Consider the following 21,941-nt stretch of genomic DNA (forward strand, 5'->3'; position numbering starts at 1 on the left):
CTTAGTAATAGCGATAAAAGTCACAATGAAAAACACTGGTGTTAGCAAAATGCTTGCCACGAATGTAGAAATACTAACCTAAAGTATATCTACGGCAGGGAGTGATAAAGGTGTACAGATTTGGGGACTATCACCATTTATGAATGAAATAATTTTAATTAAAGTTAACTCAGTTTGGAACAGTTTCCTATGGTAACTCTATAAAAGATGAAAAAGAAAGTCTTAAATATTCAAAACATTTAACCTTTTGGCCTTGTTTAGCTTTTCAATACAACAAAAATTTTAAAAATCTGTAGCACCTGGCTATTCTGCAGGAAAAAAACCACAATAGTTACAGACATTATTTAACCTTTTTTTCAGAAAAATAAAGAATTAATCAAAACCCCAAATCAAAGTAGATTTGCACACCTGAGGTCGGTTCTTACAGTGCATGCTTTATTGTCTTCATTATCATATTCTTCAGAGCTAACTTTGTACCACATTCCAATACCATCTATCAATAAGAAGCAACAGATGGCTGACAAATCAGCGGCCTCCAGTGATGGTGGCTCTTAGGGTAGAACTTTCCTTGTTTTACTATGTCAGTAACTTTCTGTATACTGAGGAATAGAACAGAATTCCAAAACAGGGTTTTTTTCCCCCATTTGTGTATCTTCAAAGTAGAAAAATTACTCATTGTTTTTGTAGATGGTTGGCATTTAGGTGAATATAATTTTATAATAAATAACTACATACTGCCCAAAGACATTTCAGAAAAGACGGATGAAAAATACAGTCAGGCCCTGAGCTAACTAGAACTCCTAAGAGTGCAAACAACTTGGCAGCGATCCTGGCTTTACCTTGGCTTTTGAAAAAGCAGCAGAGCCCAAGCTTACAAGCTCTCTGAATGGGCGACAAAATGAGGTGCGGTTGTGCATGCTACAGCCACCATGTGAGACTTTTGAGGTTCTTCTCCATCCACTGGATATTCAACTGAATGACTTCCAAAGCCTCCTGGACACAACGAAGCCGGAAGGTTGCCTCTGACTGATTTTCAAAGAATGCCTGAACCTGTAAGTTCCACACAGAAGAATTTCAAAAGAAGGACAATAAACCTTAGGTAACTCCAGCTTTTAAAATAAGCTTTAACTTAGTGATGGCTATGCTGCTATCTTGAAAGCAGTAGAAAGAAGTACTTTAATATTCAAGGTATCTACATGGAGTTCCCAATCAATATGGTGATATCTGAAATAATTTTAAAAGGAAATCTTTTACTCCCACACAGATACACTTTTTCTAACTTAAAATGGAACTGAGGAGATGTTTAAGTAACAATAAATAAGGTAGAGTCCAAAGGCTTGGTGCTATGAATTCACCCTAAGAATGCAATTCTTCTGAACAATTTTATGACCCCTTAAATTATTTATATTAGGGAGACAAGGGAAGAGAATGGAATCAGAATTTTTCCTCATTATCATATATGCCACCCTCTAGAAGTAATCACAATGCTGAATCATTAGTACTGATTAAGGAAGACAGAGACAAGAGACAGGAATTAGCACGAAAATCCACCATCTCCCTTAAACTGAGCAGCCTGGCCGGGGTGTGCGGAGGGTTGCCCAGTCTCTGTATTAGCATTTTATAAAACCAACCTCAGATAAATGTGCCTTTGTTGAAAACAGGTAAGTTGATCCAGCAACAATACTTTGTATAGTATAGGACCCCAGATGGAACCTGAAGAAACACAAAACCAAGAGCAAAAAAATTTGGCAGCTGCTGGTAAAACATTGTTCCTGAGTGCAAAGGAGTCTTTAATGCCAAAGACAGAGTGGAATCCTCCTTCCGGAACCACAGCTGAGGAAACCGGGGTAGCCCTATGCATACTTATTGCCGGCGGGAAAGAAAGGTGGGCAGAAAAAGGGAAGAGTTCAGAACATGCAGACAAATTATTAATCCGCTTAATATCGTCGAAGATCACACTGTACACCCAGAAATGCCGTTATGGATTTAAAAGAAGCAAAAAGCCTACATCTGCATCTAGCTGAATGTGAGTTCTTAACTGATGCCTTGGCAATGCAGAGGTATTTTTCAATACGCATAGCTAAACGGTTGCTGTGAAATAGTCTGTAGCCATGCTGAGCTAAGTAACCTGGTGCCAAGCAAGGCTAGCCTTAATTAGAACTTAGATGGAATGCTACCGTTAAATGATTCATGCTATGGAATTATGTTAACAAATGTGAAAATTTCCGGATGTTTCAATTAAACTGTCATGGCAGTATTTTTCCTCTCACAGAAAATCCTAACTTCTGTGAGCCAACACAACACTGGGAGCTTTTTTCAAATGCACAACTTGAGAATACTAAAAGTTAATAGTTCTCTGAGAAACTTACTTCTGTACAAGCTTATTCCAGTTCTCTTTGACAAAATCCCATGCCAGTAAGTGTCCAGGAAAATGTCGACCCACTGTTCTAATGATAAAAGACAGCTTCTGTGTTCGGATGTTATCTCCATTCAGGCTACTTTTCATTAACCTGAAGAGTAAAGCAGATTTAGCCTCCAAAATTATTATTCATGAAGAAGTGATGACTGAACTTAAATTAAAATTAGTATGGTTTCCTAATTAAAGCTCTGTAGCAACTCAAGAAATAACTGTTGCATTAGTCTACGATTGATCTATAGATTGAAAATGTCATTTTTTTAACCAAGAAAGGACTCACCAATGAAATAGACATTTACCTATACTGTCACATGACAATAAATAGTTTTAAATAGTAAAACATTTAGGAAATAAATTCTGGTAGAATTTATTACAATTTGGGAGGGGGTATTTTTTTCTGGTAAAAACCTTATTTGATTTGAATGGGCAGGTATGTTATACTACTATTCTTAAACTAGGCCATTTGAATTATTTGAAAATTAGGATACATTTCAGAATATACTCTTATTAATGTTCATAGTAAACATTTACTGACACTATGTACTAAATAATGTTCTAAGTCCTTGACACAACAATGCTATAAAGTAGGTATTTATTAATACTACCTAACTCAATTTTATAGTTGAAGAAACTGAGGTTATCTAATTGACCCACAGTTACACAGTAATAAATACCAAAGCCTGACATCTGAACGAAAGCAGTTCTCATCTACTATGCTATACTAGTTGTTTACAGTGAGAAACCACCCCCTACTCCAAGACTGTGGCAGTATTTTTAGGAGGGAAAAAAACAAAAGCACAACAAAACGTGATGGGTTAAATAAATTATGATAGAGCCATACTACAGAATATTATGAAGCCATAAAAACACTTCAGTTTTTTTTTTTCTTTTTTTATAAAGCAGGCTTCATGAAGTGACACGGAAAATCTCACAGACTGATCATTCACTAAAAAGACTGTCACAAAACACTGAGTATGGTATAAAACTAATGTGGTTTTAAAAATGCAGTTAAATATGTAGATATATATGTATGTACATACATACATCTGTACATATATCGATTCCCACAGATGAATACAAAGACCAGGACTGACACTGTTGTTAACAGAGAAAACGAGAATGGAAGTGAAGGATCATAAGAAATGCTTTCATATTTTACTCTATATTCTCAGGTACTGTTTGAATACTTTATCATGGGCATTATTAGTGTATTACTAGTACAGTTTAAAAACAATGATTTTTCTCTGTTAAGTCAGAGGCTGGCTAATACTTTAAAGAAAATGACTATTTACAGTGTATCTTTTGGTAAGTGCGTCTGGACAGGTACTGAGGACATCTCTGGGACACTATTAAGATTTATCTGAGCAAAATCATACAACAGAAGTAATGAGACTCAGAAGCCTCCTTCTATCCTCAGTGTGACTTTTAACATCTGTGGTCTTTCGCTATACCAGATACCTCCATATTCCTCTTGGCTACGTAGAGCTCCTCGGCCCCACCACTGCCTGTTCTTTCTGTCAGGAGGCCCGACTTGCTGCCCTACCTTCATCCATATGACACTCCTACTTCTGGGCCTTCATCACTACATATTAAAAAGGAAAAGTCTGACAAATAAATTCATATGAACATAGAACCTAGAAGGTTTAATATGTTATCTTTTTCTGAAATATCTGCATTTTTAAAATGACAGCTTGCACAAAGCAATGCCTTGGTCCCAAAATATGGAGTACTAATTGTGGGGTACAAGACAACACTCCAAGGGGAGGAAGACTTTTTGAGCAAGGAGGAGGAGGGGGGCTGTGACTCCTGACATCTTGCAATCCCTTTTGGGCAAAGGATTTTCTGCTTGTCCATAAAGATAAAGCCCAGCACCTGTGGTCTCCTCACCAGACTGTCCAACTTAGGCCTGGCCTGTAACAGAAGGGAGGAAAGCAGATCCCCTCAAAAATGAGCTCCTACCCAGGAGCACAGTGTTTGTATTCTTTTGGTTTCTGTATATCATATTCCTCGGGTGGTTTCATACCAGTAAAGCTTCCGCACATCCTCTGAGCTGGCAAGTGCTTCTAGTATTTTGTTCTTCTCTGCCTCAGAGCCTATAGAAATGTATTTGCCCAAAAGGAAAGACCAGCCTTTGTCAGTTTTCGCTCCAACTTTGAACACAGTTGTCATGACGTCAGTAGGTAGGCTGTAAGAGAGGTGGTCAAACATGAGAATAACAAGAAAATATTCTGAATACAAAGGTGAAGAGTTGGCTGTGGTGGAGTTTCTGGTGTGAGGGTCGGTAATAATAACAAGTTTGAGTACATAATTTAGGGTTGAGAAAAAGTTTAATTCAGTGACTGCTATTTTCCTAGCAGTGCAACTATGGATACATCAGTTCAATTTAATATTCACTGAGAACTCACAAAGAACTAGGCAGGCAACAGGCTGGACACTAGGGAGCGGAAGAGGAATGAGAGCCTCTGTCTTCTGAGAACTCACAGGCTATTCCGAAGTACAGAGCAATAAACACATGCATTACAATTCAGTGTGATAAGTTTCATGGTAGAAATACAGCAGTAAATGGGGTACAGGGAGAAAACATAGTCTACTGCCTTTATTAAGATCTCAGAGCTCGGAAAGACCTCAAAAGGTTATCCAAATCCTCCACCCCAACTCTTCATCTGATGCTTGAATCTTCTCTCCATAATGTATGGTAAGGAGCTGGAGAGAACCAATTACCACCAACAGCTTTTCTATTAACTGCTAACCCTACCTGCAATGTTTTATTTCTAAATTAAGACACTTGTTTATCACCTCACACCCATTAGGATGGCTGCTATCAAAAACCCAGAAAATGGCAAGTGCTGGCAAGGATGTAGAGAAATTGGAATGCTTGTGCACTGTTGTTGGGAATATAAAATGGTGCAGCTGCTGTAGAAAACAATATGGCAGTTCCTCAAAAAATTAAAACTAGAATTGCCATATGATCCACCAATACTACTTCTGGGTATATATCCAAAAGAACTGAAAGCAGGGTCACTAGGAGATATTTGCATACCCATGTGCATGGCATTATTATTCACAATAGCTAAAAGGTACAAGCAACACAAAGGTCTATCCGTGAATGAATGGATAAACAAAATGTGGTATATACATACAATGGAAAATTATTCAGCCTTTAAAAAGAAAGAAATTTTAGCCAGGTGTGGTGGCTCATGCCTGCAATCCCAGCACTTTGGGAAGCCTAGGCATGCAGATTTTCTGAGGTCAGGAGTTCCAGACCAGCCTGGCTAACATGGTGAAACCCCGTTTCTACTAAATATACAAAAATTAGCCAGGTGTGGTGGCAGATGCCTGTAATCCCAGCTACTCCAGAGGCTGGGGCAGGAGAATCACTGGAACCCAGTAGGTGGAGGTTGCAGTGAGCTGAGATCGCACCACTGCACTCCAGCCTGGGTGACAGAGCAAGACTCCGTCTCCAAAAAATAGAAAAGAAAGAAAGAAATTTTAATGTATGCTACAACATGGAAGAACCTTGAAGATATTATGGTAAATGAAATAAGCCAGTCACAAAAAAAGCAAATTCTCTATGACTCTACTTATATGAGATACACAGTGTAGTCAAACTCACAAAAACAGGAAGTAGAATAGTGGTTACCAGGGACTGGTGGGGAGAGGAAGTGAGGAATTATTCAATGGGTACAGAGTTTCAGTTTTGTAAGATGTAAAAGTTCTGAAAATAAGTACACAATAATGTACAGTAAAAAATGGTTAAGATGAATTTTATGTTATGTGTATTTTACCATAATTTTTTTAAAAGTCTTGTTTGAGACTGCAGATACATAGAGTTCACCTACAACAATACTCAGTTTTATAACATTTATGACCCAGGATGAGAATACCCTGGTTTCTGTATAAGATATGAGATAAAGAAAAAGAAGATAATTCATCTGAGTAGAGGTATACTTCACCTTTGAGTTCCATTGGATGCCATCCAGTCATCAAACAGTTTCATGGCAGTAGTGGAGCAGTTCCCCAGGTTGTGGGTGCAGGCAAACTCTAGCAGGGCTGACCGAAGCTCTCGCATAGATGGAGTGCCTTCATCAGTCCAAGTTTGTTGTTGAATTTGGTTTTGAAGTAATTTAAATACCCTGGTCTAGAGAGACAAAATAGATTATAATGGCTTAATAATAATTAGGACAATCAGAAAAAAACAGGACAATTACTGCCAGGCACAGTGTCTCATGCCTGTAATCCCAGCACGTTGGGAGGCCGAGGCAGGCAGATCACCTGAGGTCAGGAGTTTGAGACCAGCCTGGACAACATGGTGAAACGACATCTCTAGAAAACACAAAAATTAGCCAGGCATGGTGGTGATGCCTGTAATCCCAGCTAATCAGGAGGCTGAAGCAGGAGAATCACCTGAACCCAGGAGGTGGAGGTTGCAGTGAGCCGGGATAGCATCATTGCACTCCAGCCTGGGCAACAGAGCAAGATTCCGCCTCAAAAAAAAAAAAAAAAAAAAAAATTAGGACAATCAGATCTCTTTTCCCCAAAATTTATCCAATGAGGAAAAAAAAAAAGGCATAGATATTACTCATTAAATATCAACTGACATATGAAGCCCACATACAGCTGGGATGAAACCATTTGATGTAAAGGCTATGCATAAGACTGCTATATCTAAGGGGAACTTTTAGTGATATTAACTCAGAAAAAAATTAATGACTTCTGTGCAGTAGGGAAACTCTTTGCTGCACTTCTATCTGTACTCAGCTAGAAGTTATTTTCCTGCCAAAAAGTGTCACTTATAACCACTGCTGGAAGTCAGAACTTCCTGACCTTGTGACTTTACAATCTATAAACCTATAAAGCAATGAGAGAAAAATAAACTTCTTTACTGATAATGTTTAAATGTTTCTGAATCCAATATTAAAGGTATATTTAACATTATCAACTAGTTTGATGCTATAACAAATTAACCAAATTAGCAAGGAAATGAGGCCTGCAGGGAAGAATAGTTGTTTATAGTTTATTTTTTCTCCCAAGTTTTTATTTAAACAACTTTCAAACCTACAAAAAAAGATAGTACAATAAACACCCATACACTGTTCATCTAGATTCACCAGTTTTTAACATTCTGACATTTGCTTCGTTTTCAAGTGTGTATCTCACACACACACACACACACACGTTTTTTCTTGTTTTAGCTGAACAATACGAAGGTAAGATACAGATATGATATTTCATTTATAAATACTTTGGCATGCAACTCACAGATACCAGAACATTCTCTTACAGAATCATAATACCTTATCACACTTAAGAAAACTAATAGTTATTCATTAATATCATCTACTATCTAGTCCATTGGTATGGGATGTCATTGCTAAACGTATATTTGTGGTATTAAGGTACGAACAAACATTTTTTCATCTCTCTCCAAAATAAAAACACCAAAGCTGTTAATAGCATGTCGACATATTTCCATTCTGCAAGTTGTGCATGGTGGGTGGGGGGTGAGGACACATGAGATTTTAAAAAGCATCATATGAAATATGCTTTTATGAATACCACTAGAAGGAACAAACATTCTGATATAAAAAATGTTTTTAGGTATTCTTTATTTATTTATTTTTTTTGAGATGGAGTCTTGCTCTGTCAACCAGGCTGGCGTGCAGTGGTGCGATCTCGGCTCACTGCAAGCTCTGCCTCCTGGGTTTACGCCATTCTCCTGCCTCAGCCTCCTGAGTAGCTGGGACTACCGGTGCCCGTCACCATGCCCGGTTAATTTTTTTTTTTTTTGTATTTTTAGTAGAGTCGGGGTTTCACTATGTTAGCCAGGATGGTCTCGATCTCCTGACCTCGTGATCCACCCGCCTCGGCCTCCCAAAGTGCTGGGATTACAGGCGTGAGCCACCACGCCCGGCCATTTTTAGGTATTCTTTAGAAAACCTTCATGGCTATGTAAGGAGGACCAAAATGAAAAAAATTCAACAGATACCCCCTCTGCAGTAATCAGCACGGGAGGATTTCTTCCCGCTGGTACTTCTTTACCTCCACCACCATCGTGGCATCTCATCTCAAGTAATCATATACCACAGACGACCACATATAAAAACCCTTAACTTCAGAAGTTTAGCTCAAGTTCTTCACAGAGCATTGCTTTCTTCCTTTCTTTTAGGTATTGACAGTGAGTACCACTGACTACCACTGTCAATACCTAAAATGAATCCTATTTGGAAATTTTTAAACTATTGAGGCCATTATCCTAGCAATGACTTACTCTGAATAAGCATCTTGTGGAGCTGAATAGGAGAATGGAAAAAAAGAATCTTCAAGGAAAAGAACTCAAGGTTTGTGATAACATGTCAACTTGCTTGTGTTTATTTCAAAAGCAATGAAACACAGAACAGACACCTTGTGGAATGTGTGAGTGGTAAAGCTTTTGAGTCATCGGGAGGACATGAAGTAGAAAAATAGTTGCTATGCTGACTGACAATGCAAGGAATGGACAAGCAATGCAGGAGATCCCACTTGACACACCTGACTTCATTCTAGATGGTATCTTCACTGGCTTTACCTTCTCAATAGCATTATGATAGAAAACCATCCCAAATGACTGGAGAACAAAACAAATTTAAATCCTACTCATAACTGTCAAATAGGAACAAATGAAGAATGTGAGAAAAAAAATCACATATTTGAAATCCTATTTAAAAAAACAAAATCAGTGAAGAACAATGGCAATACTCACTGAGCGTTTACTAAAACACAAAGGCAGCAATGGAAAGAATGGCACTTAAAGTCCTGAAAGCAAAGGAAATCTGACACTTGAAGATGGCTGTGGCTAATTCCTGAGCAGTCACACCACCGAATTACAGGGAGCAATTTTACTAGTTAGTCTCCATACGAAATCATTAAGACAAGTTCTCAAAATAGTTGCTTAAATGTATTTCAAATTATAACATAAGAGAGTAAAACATTTTAAGAAAGAATAATTATATTATTAGAAAAATCCTGTTATAAAATACCATTTTATAAGTAATCCAGGTTTATTTTAATATTAATTAATATTAATGAAGCATAGTATGTGCTTCAAATTACCTTTCCCTTTTAGAAACAAAATGAAAAGTTTTTCTATGGCTCCAAATTAATTTTTTTGAAATTTAAGCTCATTCAACTCTATGATTTTACAAAGTGAAACGGCAAGTGGAGAGAGGAAATAAATTGATGGGTTATACAAGCTACAAACACTGGATTTGTAATAAAATGCAACAACAACAATAATATTAAATTATTTTTAAAATAAAACAGGCAGGGAAAGATGCAAGCACTTATGTTGTATATTACATTTTGATTTACTGCTTTAATTTTACACTGATATGCCCAGGGAGTTCTTTCCTGGGTCAATTGAGTTTCTTAAAAGTGAAATGTCAGTTTTTATTGCCAAAGGTTTATCTCACCAATGCCTCATATGTAAAAGAATGAAAGATTTGTAAGTGATAAAACAGGAATATGCCTAGGATCAGATGTTAACATCAGATGTGAACAATTTAACACAACTGAAATGTGCCTCCAGACCCTACCCATCACAACACCACAGCATCACAAAATGCAGCATATGTCATGTGCAGCCTTTATAACAAAATGACCAATAAATGCACATAATACTTTGGTTCCAATGATACAGAAGTTAATTAGAAATCAGTCTTAGACACTAATACATTTGAACATCACATCCAAGGATTCATAAATGTCTGCCATCCCAATTCCTAACTGTAGAATGTCAGATTTCCTAGTTTGGGAGTACTGATGCTACCAGAATGCCCTAATATTAGACTAAGAACGTTAAAAAGACACGTCCTCCCTCTTGGTGAACTAAAGTTAACTGGGCTTTTAGCTAACCATATGAAGACATACAGTAGTAAAAGGGCGTCCGATCTTGGAAACACATACTAAGCCTTCTGCCCTTGCCCTCTATCCATCAGTCCCTGGATTCTTCCTTGAAGTATGTTCCTAATAAACACATATCTGCCCAGAAAGCTGGAAATCATCTGGGATGAAGATGCAGTTGAAAGAAAAGGTAAGTATCAAGTGCTTCCTGAGCACTAAGCTCTAAACAGAGTTCATAGAGAGGCAAGGAGAAGATTGACTTCTGCCATTATGAAGTTTAACTGGGCAGCTTCAGAGTCGGGAGATATTCTGCCTCCTCACGGTATATTCAGAACCAACACTGCCCTTTAATAGTGAAAAAAAGTGAGTGATATGCACTAATCTTATTTATTGCCACCTGTAGTAGGTTGAGTAGTATCCCCTTAAATTTTGTGTCTGCCTGGGACCTATGAATATGACCTTATTTAGGAATAGGGTCTTTGCAGGTACAATCAAGTTAAGATGAGGTCATCCTGGATTATGGTGGATCTTAATCTAAGAATGGGGAAATATGGACACAGAAATACAGGGAGAACACTGTGTTGACAGAGACAAAGGCCACGGTGAGGCACCAACATGCTCAGGAATACCAAGGATTGCTGGCAATCACTTGAAGTTAGGAGAGGGGAACGGAACAGGTTCTTCATCAGAAGGAACAAACCTTACTCTGCCAATACCTTGATTTTGGCCTTCTAGCTTCCAGAACTATGAGAGAATAAATTTCTGTTATTTTAAGACATCAAGTTTGCAAGGACTTGGTTTGATAGCCCTAGGAAATTAATATACTACCCCAAAGGCTGTTATTATACTAATTACCTCAAACATAATTCTATGCAATATTTTAAAATATACTGGTCCTGAGGATAACTGGATATCCAGACTGAAAAGAATGAATCTTGGTGTCTACCTCACACCATCCACAAAAATCAATTTCAGGTGAATCATAGATCTAAATGTAAAGGATAAAATAATAAAGTTTCAGAAGAGAACACAGAATATCTAGGGGTAGGAAAATATTTCATAAGCTATATTACATTAAAATTTAAAACTCATATTAATAAAAAATCATTAAGAGAGTAAAAAAGCAAGATGGAGTAGGAGAAGATATTTGCAAATATACATGACCAACAAAAGATTCATATCTAGGATATATACAGAACTCTTACAAATCAACAAGAAAAGGCAGACAATTTAACAGAAAATAAGCAAAAGATGAGCATTTCACAAAAGAACATGTAATGGTCAATACATGTATCAAAAGAAAATCATCTTCACATCAGTAGAAAATGTAAATTAAAGTCAAAATTGCAGTACCACTATGCACCTATCCACATGGCTAAAAAGGATTTAATATGAATGATAATTATCAGCAAAGATACAGAGCACCTAGAATTCTCATACACTGCTAAGTGTAAATTGGTACAACTTTGAAGAACTATTTGATAGTACAGTGTTAACTATGCATGTGTTATGATTCAATAATCCCATTTCCAGACATATACCCCATAGAAATGCATAAAGACATTCATCAAAGACATCATAACAGTGCTATTCATGATAGCTCCAAACTACAAATAACGCAAATGTCTATCAACAATAGGTGAATTGGTTAACTAATGGCCAATCTCTTTACTATACTAACACTAGAAAGTTGCTATTGGATTCTAAGTTTGTCCTAAAGAGATGAGTAAGCTATTTGCATACTTCTTGGAAAGGCACATAAATATTGTTTTAAAAAGTCATTATTAACATTTTAGATACAAAAAAGTCTCTTAAGTTGACAATTTCATTTTTAGGAGAACAATTAGATGTGGGTCAGTCACTTGAAACCTTAAATGTATGGTCTGCAAGCTTTTCAAAAGAATATGACAAGAAGCAAGCTTTAATTTTTCTAACAAAAGGTATCCTGGAAAGACGAAGTTGCTAGGACACAAACTAATTTTACAAATAGCAACATAACACAAAGAGAAGTCTTTGGAGTGAAATTAATCTGGGTTTGAATCTCAGCTTTATCATTTACCAGCTAAGTGACTTTAAAGAAGCTATTCCATCTCCTCGTTTATTTAATGAGGGTAGAAATATCTACCTTTGCATTGTGTGAGAATTAAATGAGGTAATCTACACTAAGCACTAAGCACGGTGGTGTGTAAAAGCACTCAAATACATGTGTTTCTGGTATGTTTCAATCATTTATTCACTCAACATTTACTGAGGGTCACTACAGGCCAGGTCATGTTCCAGGCACTGGTTTTTATTAAGGCTGCTAGGTGAAAGCCTTATGAAACAGAAAATGATAAAAATCTTAACCATTAGAAGAGACCTGAGAGAATCAACTAACTTAAGCATCTTGCTCATGGGTAGGGATGGGGTAACTTCTTTGGGGTCAGATCAGAAACTTTTAGAGGAGGAGAGCTTTTCAAGCTCCACACGGCCACTCTGCCCTGCATTCCCTCCACTCACTGAGAATCATGCAGGTGATGAGAGAACTGTTTACAGGAGATGCACGGTAAGGCAATAATAGAGGCAGAAAGAAGGTTGTTTTAAGAAATGATTTAATCCAACCCCTTCCTTTTACCAGTGAGAATACCAAAACCCCCAAAGACTTATTCTAATTCTTGGTCTAATACTATCTCCCTTTCCCTGAAAGCTGCCTTTTGCCTGGGTCCCTGGGAAGTCTCACTAGTTTATAAAGCAAACTCTGTTGTCAAAATGTGCTAATTCAGAGAATTAGATAAAACAAATAATTTTCACTCTCTTTCAAGCTTTTAAAGTCTCACTCAACAGTTTAATATTGAAAGTATCCAAAATAACAACTGTTAAGATCAGGCAGTTGATATTAAGAAAGGTAAAATGCTCTCTAATACTAAGGCTCCTTTAGTGCTTTGCAAAGAAACATATCCACCAGCATCATTATCCATTAGACAGTTATCAGCAATAACTCTTAAACAGAATATTCTCAATACAAACATAACTGTCATTTTATAATGACCACTAGAAAATTAATGGAGAGATCTACTTTGTAAAAGGGCCTATTTCAAACATTCATCATGTAAAAATAAAACAGGACTTGAATAGAGAAATACTATTCTCATGTGACCTCATTTTGACAGTAGTGTCAAATGTCTGTATTTTGGTCAAACAAGACCATATCATACTAAGCCTTTATCAGCTCTTCATCATAAGCAACATCTTGATTTTAAGTAAAGATTTCACAAGCAGGAAACTGAAGAAAATGGAATTTAACTGGTTGCTTTTTCAGCCTATTACTGACTGAAAATGGAACCATGAATAATAATATTAAAGATAAACAGCAAGAAGCTGGTAAAAAGGCAGACTTACCACCAGTCTTGAGGCCAGATCCATGTATCCCAGTTTTTCAAGCAGGTTATAGATGAGGCCTGTCTGAAACAGGGCTTCAGTGATGGGTGCAGTATGGTTCTCATTTCCAAGATAATTAATCAAATCAAAGGCCCTCTGGAGAGGTACCTTGCCTAGGCTAAAGGATAAAAGAACAGGAAAAGTAAATATGCAGAGACACACAGAAGAACTCTGTGCATGCTAAGAGAGAAACTTAGGGTTAGATGGCGAGTCTTGAAGACCAAAAATTTAAGCTTACAGTGGCATTCTGTAAAGTTAAGCTAAATATGATTATCTCTGATTAAGTTAATGTGGCCCAAGATTAAGGAAGCATTTCAAGAGAAAGATAAACAATAGCTCATTTTTTTAATTCCTAAGTCTCCTGTAAATTGCTACTAACTCAGCAAAAATATAATATCTTGGGTCAGAAAAGATGAATAGTACTAATTTTATTTATTAATTAGTTATATTTGCCAGGAAAGAGAGTATAGCAAAGACAGTATCTGAATTTTAAAAAAATTTTATTTGGTTTAATGGGAATTTGTTTTTCAAACTTGTTATGACAAGGTCTATTGTGAATTTACGGTGAGTAAATTTTTAAAATTAACCATTTTATAGAAATCACAGCAGTAATGGCTAAGCTGACATAAGAAGGGTACTTCATAAAAAACGAGACAAAATGGAAATGTCCAGGGAGGTCAGAAGGAATATTCTTGTGACCTGAAGCGTTCCTGTGTTTCTAAGCCTATCATCAATCTAAATTGGTAATATGCTATTCAGATAATATCTTTACATGAAGTCACTGTCATCCTTGGTTTTGGGATTCTATAATGCATGAGGTGGTTGGAGAGACAAGCAGTACAGATAAGGTGGCGCCAGCCATCAGAGATGTCCCTCAAAACCAATGCATAAGCACTAATTTTCATGCTTAAACCAACTGCTGCTTGAAAATAATTCTCTTATGAAATAAAGCCTGGCCGGGCGCGGTGGCTCAAGCCTGTAATCCCAGCACTTTGGGAGGCCGAGACGGGCGGATCATGAGGTCAGGAAATCGAGACCATCCTGGCTAATACGGTGAAACCCCGTCTCTACTAAAAAATACAAAAAACTAGCCGGGCGACGAGGCGGGCGCCTGTAGTCCCAGCTACTCGGGAGGCTGAGACAGGAGAATGGCGTGAACCCGGGAGGCGGAGCTTGCAGTGAGCTGAGAGCCGGCCACTGCACTCCAGCCTGGGAGGCAGAGCAAGACTCCGTCTCAAAAAAAAAAAAAAAAAAAAAAAAAGAAATAAAGCCTGAACTCCTGTATCAGTTTAGTCAACAAAATATGTATCCTGTTTTTGATATCTAGTCTTGAATTACTATGAAATCTTGTTTCATTTAACTGTTCAGTATGTTTGCAGCTAATGTTTTATAGTCCCTGGAGGCAATGAACACATCTTGTATTTTCCCAATCCTCCAAAATGAATTGTACCAACCAATACATGCTAGTTCTTTCAAACTGTTTTTCATATATGTTCTTTACATCAACGACACTTGTTTAAAAGAGGAAAAAAACTCAAACTAAGTATACTCTACCCTGCAAGTTCAAAGATGTTGTTGATAAGGTTGGCTCGGTCTTTGTCACTCAGAACATAAGGATTTATTTTCAACTGATTGATTAGAGCTTCCCAATCATCATCTGCATAGTGTACAATATAATAACCATTCATGTTTATATTCACTTTGGCCCACAGCACTTCTTCTGTAAGATTGATGACACCTAATGGAAACCAAAAAATGAGAGATTGAGAGAGAAGACAATTGGACAAGAAAAAAATAATCACATGAGTGCTTTGTTTCTAAGTTAGTTTATTTTTAATCATTCTAGTAAGAAAAAAATGCCTGTCTCCAAGTACAGTTATTTTCACGTTAGTGAAGGTCAAGATATTCATTTAACAATTATTTATTTACTGTGCATTATTGGCTGTAAGTTAAGCGCTAGAAATCAAATGGTGAACAAGGTAGCTATATCTCTGCTTTTAGAGATCTCACAGTCTAAAGTAACCAGGCAAGTACAATATCATACAAGCGCTACTGACAGAAAAAGAAAAGACAGCATTCAACGAATGCACATAGAAAAAATGCCTCACTCTCCTAGGGAAAGTTAGGAGCCATTTCTTGGAAGAAATGACATCTAAGTTGTCATTCTTCTAAGAGACCTCAAAATATTTAGGTGTTGGCCAAGTGAAGAAGATATAGTAGGAAACCTAAGTGCTCAAGGCCCAGAGAGAAAGTACACATGGTATCCATGCACTGAACTGGCTCCCAAGTTCACTGTGGCTAGAGGAGAGAGGGAGGGAGAAAGTAAAGGTGCAGGATGAGACAGCAGTAGAAGACAGTGAGAGAACTGTGTAAAATGTGTCCCATTTCGGCCTCTGTCCTTTGTCATGTTAGCAAAGGAAGAACAAACAAAGTCATTTAGAAAAGTCACATTATTTAAAGCTAGCAAAATAAACGTTAGGGGAGGCTTAAGATTACATAAGAGACAAATAAGAAATAATTGGGTTAAAATAATAGGAAAGGTTAGGCACTTTTTGGGTCTCTACTATAAATGCTGAGAGAATTGTTAGAAATTTCTATGGAATTATGTTAACTAATGTACCAATAATGAAGTGCTAAGAGTTAACTGATCACAAAATATATGTATGAATTTTTAAAATCCTTAAGACTGCTAATGAAGAAATGTCTTTTAAAGTTGGCAACAAGAACGTAGACTTAATTATAATGGGGGTATGCCTCTAAGCATCTTGAGGTTTACTACTTTTAGAATATAAGCTACATAAGCTTACTGTTTTGTTTACTGCTAACGCCTCAGCCCCTATAACTATGACTTAGCAGGTATTCAACAAATACCATTGAATTAGTGAGTGAATGAATAAATAATGACTATGTCACAATAAATAGTTTTAAATCAAGTCTAGATAAAGGTTTACTATATAATTTTACCCCTTTTAAAATAACAAATACTTAAAAAAATTTTAATTGTAAGAAAAGAAGAGTAGAGATAAAATAATCTAAACTCAGACAATGATAGCATTCCGGAATGTACTTCTTGCCAAGTTTTTTTCTTGTTTTAATATTTTATATGGCAGATCTATATGCATTTATTTTATCCTTTTTCACCTATCAGACCTATTTTTCCATTGTCTTCAGAAGCAGTGTTCAAATATCTTCATAATATTCCATTTCAAGTTTATCCAATCTATTTTGAACAATTTGGGCTGTTTTAAAATGGTCACTATCGTTATAATTCTGTAGTGAAACATTTTATATAAAATGCTTTATAAATATGTTTTCAACCTAAAGATTATATATTAGTACCTGAAGCCTTAGCTTAGGTACTAAGTGTTATATATTAGTACCTGATGCCTTAGGGTTTATCAACTTCAAAAACCTGAATTATTCAAATGTGTCAGATGCCCTTAATATCTTTGTTACTCCAATTATATTGATACTGCAAAAGATGTTTAAGATAAAAAAGACATTCTGATCACGTCTTAACAGGACATATAAGCTAAGCAGTCTTTTGTGCTAAAAAAATTCCATACTTATTTCTGTTATATTGCTGATATAGCAACAGATGGGAAAGATCAATTAAATAAGGTTTATTCCTTTTTTGAGGGCAGAATGCAGTTTTAAGGGATACTTGTGATGGCAGCAGTGGCTGCTCCTAGTTGGAGCCATTTTTAGCAAACCTATGACTAAGGAAATTAACTTTATCATTAGCTAATCCAAAAATATCAATACTCTCCAGGTCACCAACACTATATCCTATGGAGCTTTTATCAAGAAAGAACCCTGGGGCTGGGCATGGTAGCTCACACCTATAATCCCAGCACTCTGAGAGACCAAGGCAGGAGGATCACTTGAGCCCAGGAGTTTGAGACCAGCCTGGACAACATAGTGAGACATCATCTTTACAAAAAATAAAAATTAGCCAGGCATGGTGACACATGTCTGTAGTCCCAGCTACTCAGAGGCTGAGGGAGGAGTATCACTTGAGGTCAAGTATCACTAGGTCAAGGTTGCAGTGAGCTATGATCGTGCCACTGTACCTTAGCCTGGGTGACAGAGCAGGACTCTACCTCTAATAAAAACAAAGGTAAAGAAAAGAAACAGGTCTGACGCCCGCCATCATGGGTCGCATGCATGCTCCCGGGAAGGGCCTGTCCCAGTTGGCTTTGCCCTATCGACGCAGCGTCCCCACTTGGTGAAGTTGACATCTGACGACGTGAAGGAGCAGATTAAAACGGCTGAGAAGGGCCCTGACTCCTTCACAAATCGGTGTGATCCTGAGAGATTCACATGGTGTTGCACAAGTACGTTTTGTGACAGGCAAATAAAATCTTAAGAATTCTTAAGTCTAAGGGACTTGCCCTGATCCTTCTGAAGATCTCTACCATTTAATTAAGGAAAGCAGTTGGCTTGTTCGAAAGCATCTTGAGAAGAACAGAAAGGATAAGGATGCTAAATTCCGTCTGATTCTGATAGAGAGCCGGATTCACCGTTGGCTCGAGATTATAAGACCAAGCGAGTCCCCTCCCAATTGGAAATATGAATCATCTACAGCCTCTGCCCTGGTCGCATAAATTTTGTCTGTGTACTCAAGCAATAAAATGATTGTTTAACTAAAAACAAAACAAAAAAACAAAAACAACAACAACAAAAAAAAACAAAAAAAGAAAAGAAACAAAGAACCCCAGGAAGAAGGGCTACAGAGACCCAAATCTCCTTTGCCCATAAAAGGAGACAAGGAATGATAGCTATGACAATTGTTCCACTAGATGGATGCAGAAAACATTGAAATACATACAGAGTATCTTGGTTGATAAGCAACCTGCCATGTTGTAAACCTAGCCAAGTCCAGATGGTAAAGAGGAGGGACACAGCTAGGAATATACTTGAAATTATTACTGTCATCGAGATGACACAACATAAAGCAGTACAGCCAACAGCACAAAGACAGAGAGAGTTATCATTTAAAGAATCAACATTATTAGTCTCTTTCAGTTCTTCTGAATGATCTAGAATGGTGGACCTTAAAACCACAGGTATCAAAAAATAATAGCTTTGCACACAAGGGAAGTAACTACATCCTGCAGCTCAAATGTGGATGAGGCTACCCTCATATGTTTTTAATTTACTATAATCATTAACAGATTAACACTTCAATTTTCAGTCTATTGAGTAGCAAAAAAAGAGTGAGTGACTGCAGTATTAAATGGCAGAAGCCCAGATGAAGTAATCTAACAGTGATTTTTAAAAACCATTTGTCAATGAGCTATGAAAATCAACTACTGTTTTACAAAAAATTAAAGTTCTGAAACTAAAAAACATGTTTTTATTACAAAGTTACAAAATTTCCTGTACAGTTTGCTCCAGAGTAGCATCATACATGCTATTGAACTGTATCACTCCTGTTCAAAAGCATTCCCTTCTCTAATACCCCTTTCTTTCTCCTTTACTTTATCAGGGGAAAAAAACGCAAGAGCAGAGAATGGCACATGATAAATATTTTAATTACTATATGCCCTTCCTTCTTTCATCCTAATTACCTTTTCTTCCAATGACATATCTTTTACTTTCACAGCAGTATTTCTGATAGTGATATCCATTTGGAAACATGAATGTTTTGTATTAGATTTAATATTAAAATCTCCTATAGTTAAAGATCTTAGGTCTGAGTAAAATGTGGATAAGACAGAGAGAGGGAGGAAGAAACGGAAGAAGGAAACTTTTAAAAATATAATTTCCTCAATATGTAGACTGGAAAAATGGCCCCATCAGCATTTCTTGTGCACAATAAATATTAATTGTTCAAAATTAATGTATGTGAGAAAAGGAGACAAATATATTAACCAAACATAACTCCTATATACAACTGAACTAATGAACTAACCCAACAACCCTTGAATTAGAACACACGAAAATATATTTAAAAAAGAAAGAAAAGATATTAAAGATTTAACCAACCATCAAGCATCAAAATAACACACTATACTAAAGTATTACAGCATAAAAGAAGCCTGAAGTCACCCTCTCTGCTACCTTTCTTTTGAGAATAGAAAAAATAAAAATGCAGTTAAATTAAGAGTAATTCTCATCAGAGCATTAGGAACCAAGAAGGCACAACTGTCCTCAGGGTCAAACGTAAGGACAAAAGTTTTCATGTGGACTGTCTAAACCTGAAATGGCAGGAATTAAAATAGCAGCAGCAGCAGCAAGGGAGATAACACAGTTGAGAAGAGGAAGTAACAGACACTACTTTCATCATGTATTGGCCCAGTTCCAGTTCTAGATTAAATCAATTATATTCTAGTGAATTCTGTATATTCCTCTTTACTAAGAAGAGGAAGGGAAAAAGAAAACATCATTTTATCAGGCTTTGCATGTCCTTTTCCTAGAAATTTTTATAGTGAGACTGGAATTACTTCATTATGGACTAAAATTTACTAATTCATTAAGTTTTTGTGTGCCTACTGAGTACTAAAAGTGATTTACAGTGATTCATATAGCCATGATCACTACCGTTAATGGGGGAAATACCTAATATGAGGATAGATACGAGTGAACAGTACTTACGGTATATTATGAGTGGAGAAGTAGAGAATGTTATTAAAAAACCTAAGTAGGGCATCTAACCTGACTTCAGGGGAGGAAAGGTTTCCTGGAGCAAGCAATGGCTGAGCTAAGATCTGAAGAATAAATAGGAGTAGGCTGAGGGAGTGAGGAGGCAAGGGTGTTCTTCAAGGAGGGAAAACAGCATATGCAAAGACCTAAAGAGGCAGTATGGCATGTTTGAGTTGCTGATAGAATTTTTGTGCGGCAAAAGCACAGAATGCCAGGTAAGGGCCTAGAAGGCTAAAGAAGTAAAATATGAGCTAGTCTATGGGGTTAAACTCTCAAAAAGAGCTTAACAAGCTCAGAAGAAAACTGAGGTAAAGAGTAAAGAGGAGCCAGGTGCGGTGGCTCATGCCTGTAATCCCAACACTCTGGGAAGCCAACGCAGGAGGATCACTTGAGGCCAGGGGTTTGAGACCAGCCTGGGCAACATAGTGAGGCCCTGTCTCTACAAAAAATACAAAAATCAAGCCAGGCATGGTGATATGTGCCTGTGGTCCTAGCTTCTTGGCAGGCTGAGGCAGGAGGATTGCATGAACCCACGGGTTTAAGGCTGCAGTGGGCTATGATATTGTCACTGCACTTCAGCCTGGGCAACAGAGCAAGACTCCAACTCAAACAAACAAACAAACAAAAACCAAACAAACAAAAAACCAGATAATAAAAGATTTCTTATTGCCCATTTCTAATAGCACTAAAAATTAATATACTGTCAGAGAGTTTGCAAAATTTCCCTATCAGTTTCTTGCGAATACTCCAGCCATGTTTTGGCTGTGCTGCAGGATATAGGGAGATGGGGTTATTTGTTCTCTCTTGTGTCAGAAACTATCCTTTTAGGGCTCATTCAAAGTTCTGTTTACTCAAAGACAGTAGCAATTCCTTGCAAAGTTCTGTTTACTCAAAGACAGTAGCAATTCCTTGCACTTCCAGCTATGCTGTCAAAGATACGATGACGTTACCTACTACCACTAGGATTTTAAATAATTAGATTGTTGCTGCTTTAACATTCCACTATGGTAAAACTGCAATGAAACTGGCACATGTATCTCAGGTGGCATTATCAACTGTAACTAGACAATAAAAGGGTGATTTAGTTATATGTACCAAATCACAAAAGGTAATGCAGTCTTCATTTTTGAAAACCATTCCTTAAAAAATTTCATATAATGGAAAAATCTTTAAGATTTGAAATATTTAATTAAGGCAATATTTTATAACAACAAATGGTGAATCAAGTAGGTTAAAAAAAGGTAAGATACAGAAATCATATATATATAATGATTTTCACTACAAATATTTATTTAAAATGACTGTAAACAAATAATCATAAGAATAGTTTTGGCCGGGCGCGGTGGCTCAAGCCTGTAATACCAGCACGTTGGGAGGCCGAGACGGGCGGATCACGAGGTCAGGAGATCGAGACCATCCTGGCTAACACGGTGAAACCCCGTCTCTGCTAAAAAAAAAATGCAAAAAACTAGCCGGGCGAGGTGGCGGGCACCTGTAGTCCCAGCTACTCGGGAGGCTGAGGCAGGAGAATGGCGTAAACCCGGGAGGCGGAGCTTGCAGTGAGCTGAGATCCGGCCACTGC

At 37.2% G+C, this 21,941-nt stretch overlaps 1 protein-coding gene and 1 pseudogene across 1 annotated transcript in view; one reads left to right on the forward strand and one right to left on the reverse strand.

Annotated features, from left to right (window-relative positions):
• Nucleotides 1-417: 417 nt before the first annotated feature.
• LNPEP (leucyl and cystinyl aminopeptidase) overlaps nucleotides 418-21,941 on the reverse strand; it is a 104,032-nt gene continuing 82,508 nt past the window's right edge. Inside the window, exons 12-18 of the mRNA XM_017858842.1 lie at nucleotides 15,266-15,449; nucleotides 13,673-13,829; nucleotides 6,370-6,554; nucleotides 4,440-4,601; nucleotides 2,370-2,510; nucleotides 1,632-1,713; nucleotides 418-1,050 (exon numbers count right to left, since the gene is read on the reverse strand). Coding sequence (XP_017714331.1) covers nucleotides 919-1,050; nucleotides 1,632-1,713; nucleotides 2,370-2,510; nucleotides 4,440-4,601; nucleotides 6,370-6,554; nucleotides 13,673-13,829; nucleotides 15,266-15,449 — 1,043 coding nt within the window. The 3' untranslated portion in view covers nucleotides 418-918. The remainder of the gene's footprint in view (nucleotides 1,051-1,631; nucleotides 1,714-2,369; nucleotides 2,511-4,439; nucleotides 4,602-6,369; nucleotides 6,555-13,672; nucleotides 13,830-15,265; nucleotides 15,450-21,941) is intronic.
• LOC108519675 (40S ribosomal protein S13-like) lies at nucleotides 17,866-18,318 on the forward strand (annotated as a pseudogene).

This window comes from Rhinopithecus bieti, unplaced genomic scaffold (genome assembly GCF_001698545.2).
Source record: "Rhinopithecus bieti isolate Rb0 unplaced genomic scaffold, ASM169854v2 scaffold_48863, whole genome shotgun sequence".
Taxonomy (NCBI): domain Eukaryota; kingdom Metazoa; phylum Chordata; class Mammalia; order Primates; family Cercopithecidae; genus Rhinopithecus; species Rhinopithecus bieti.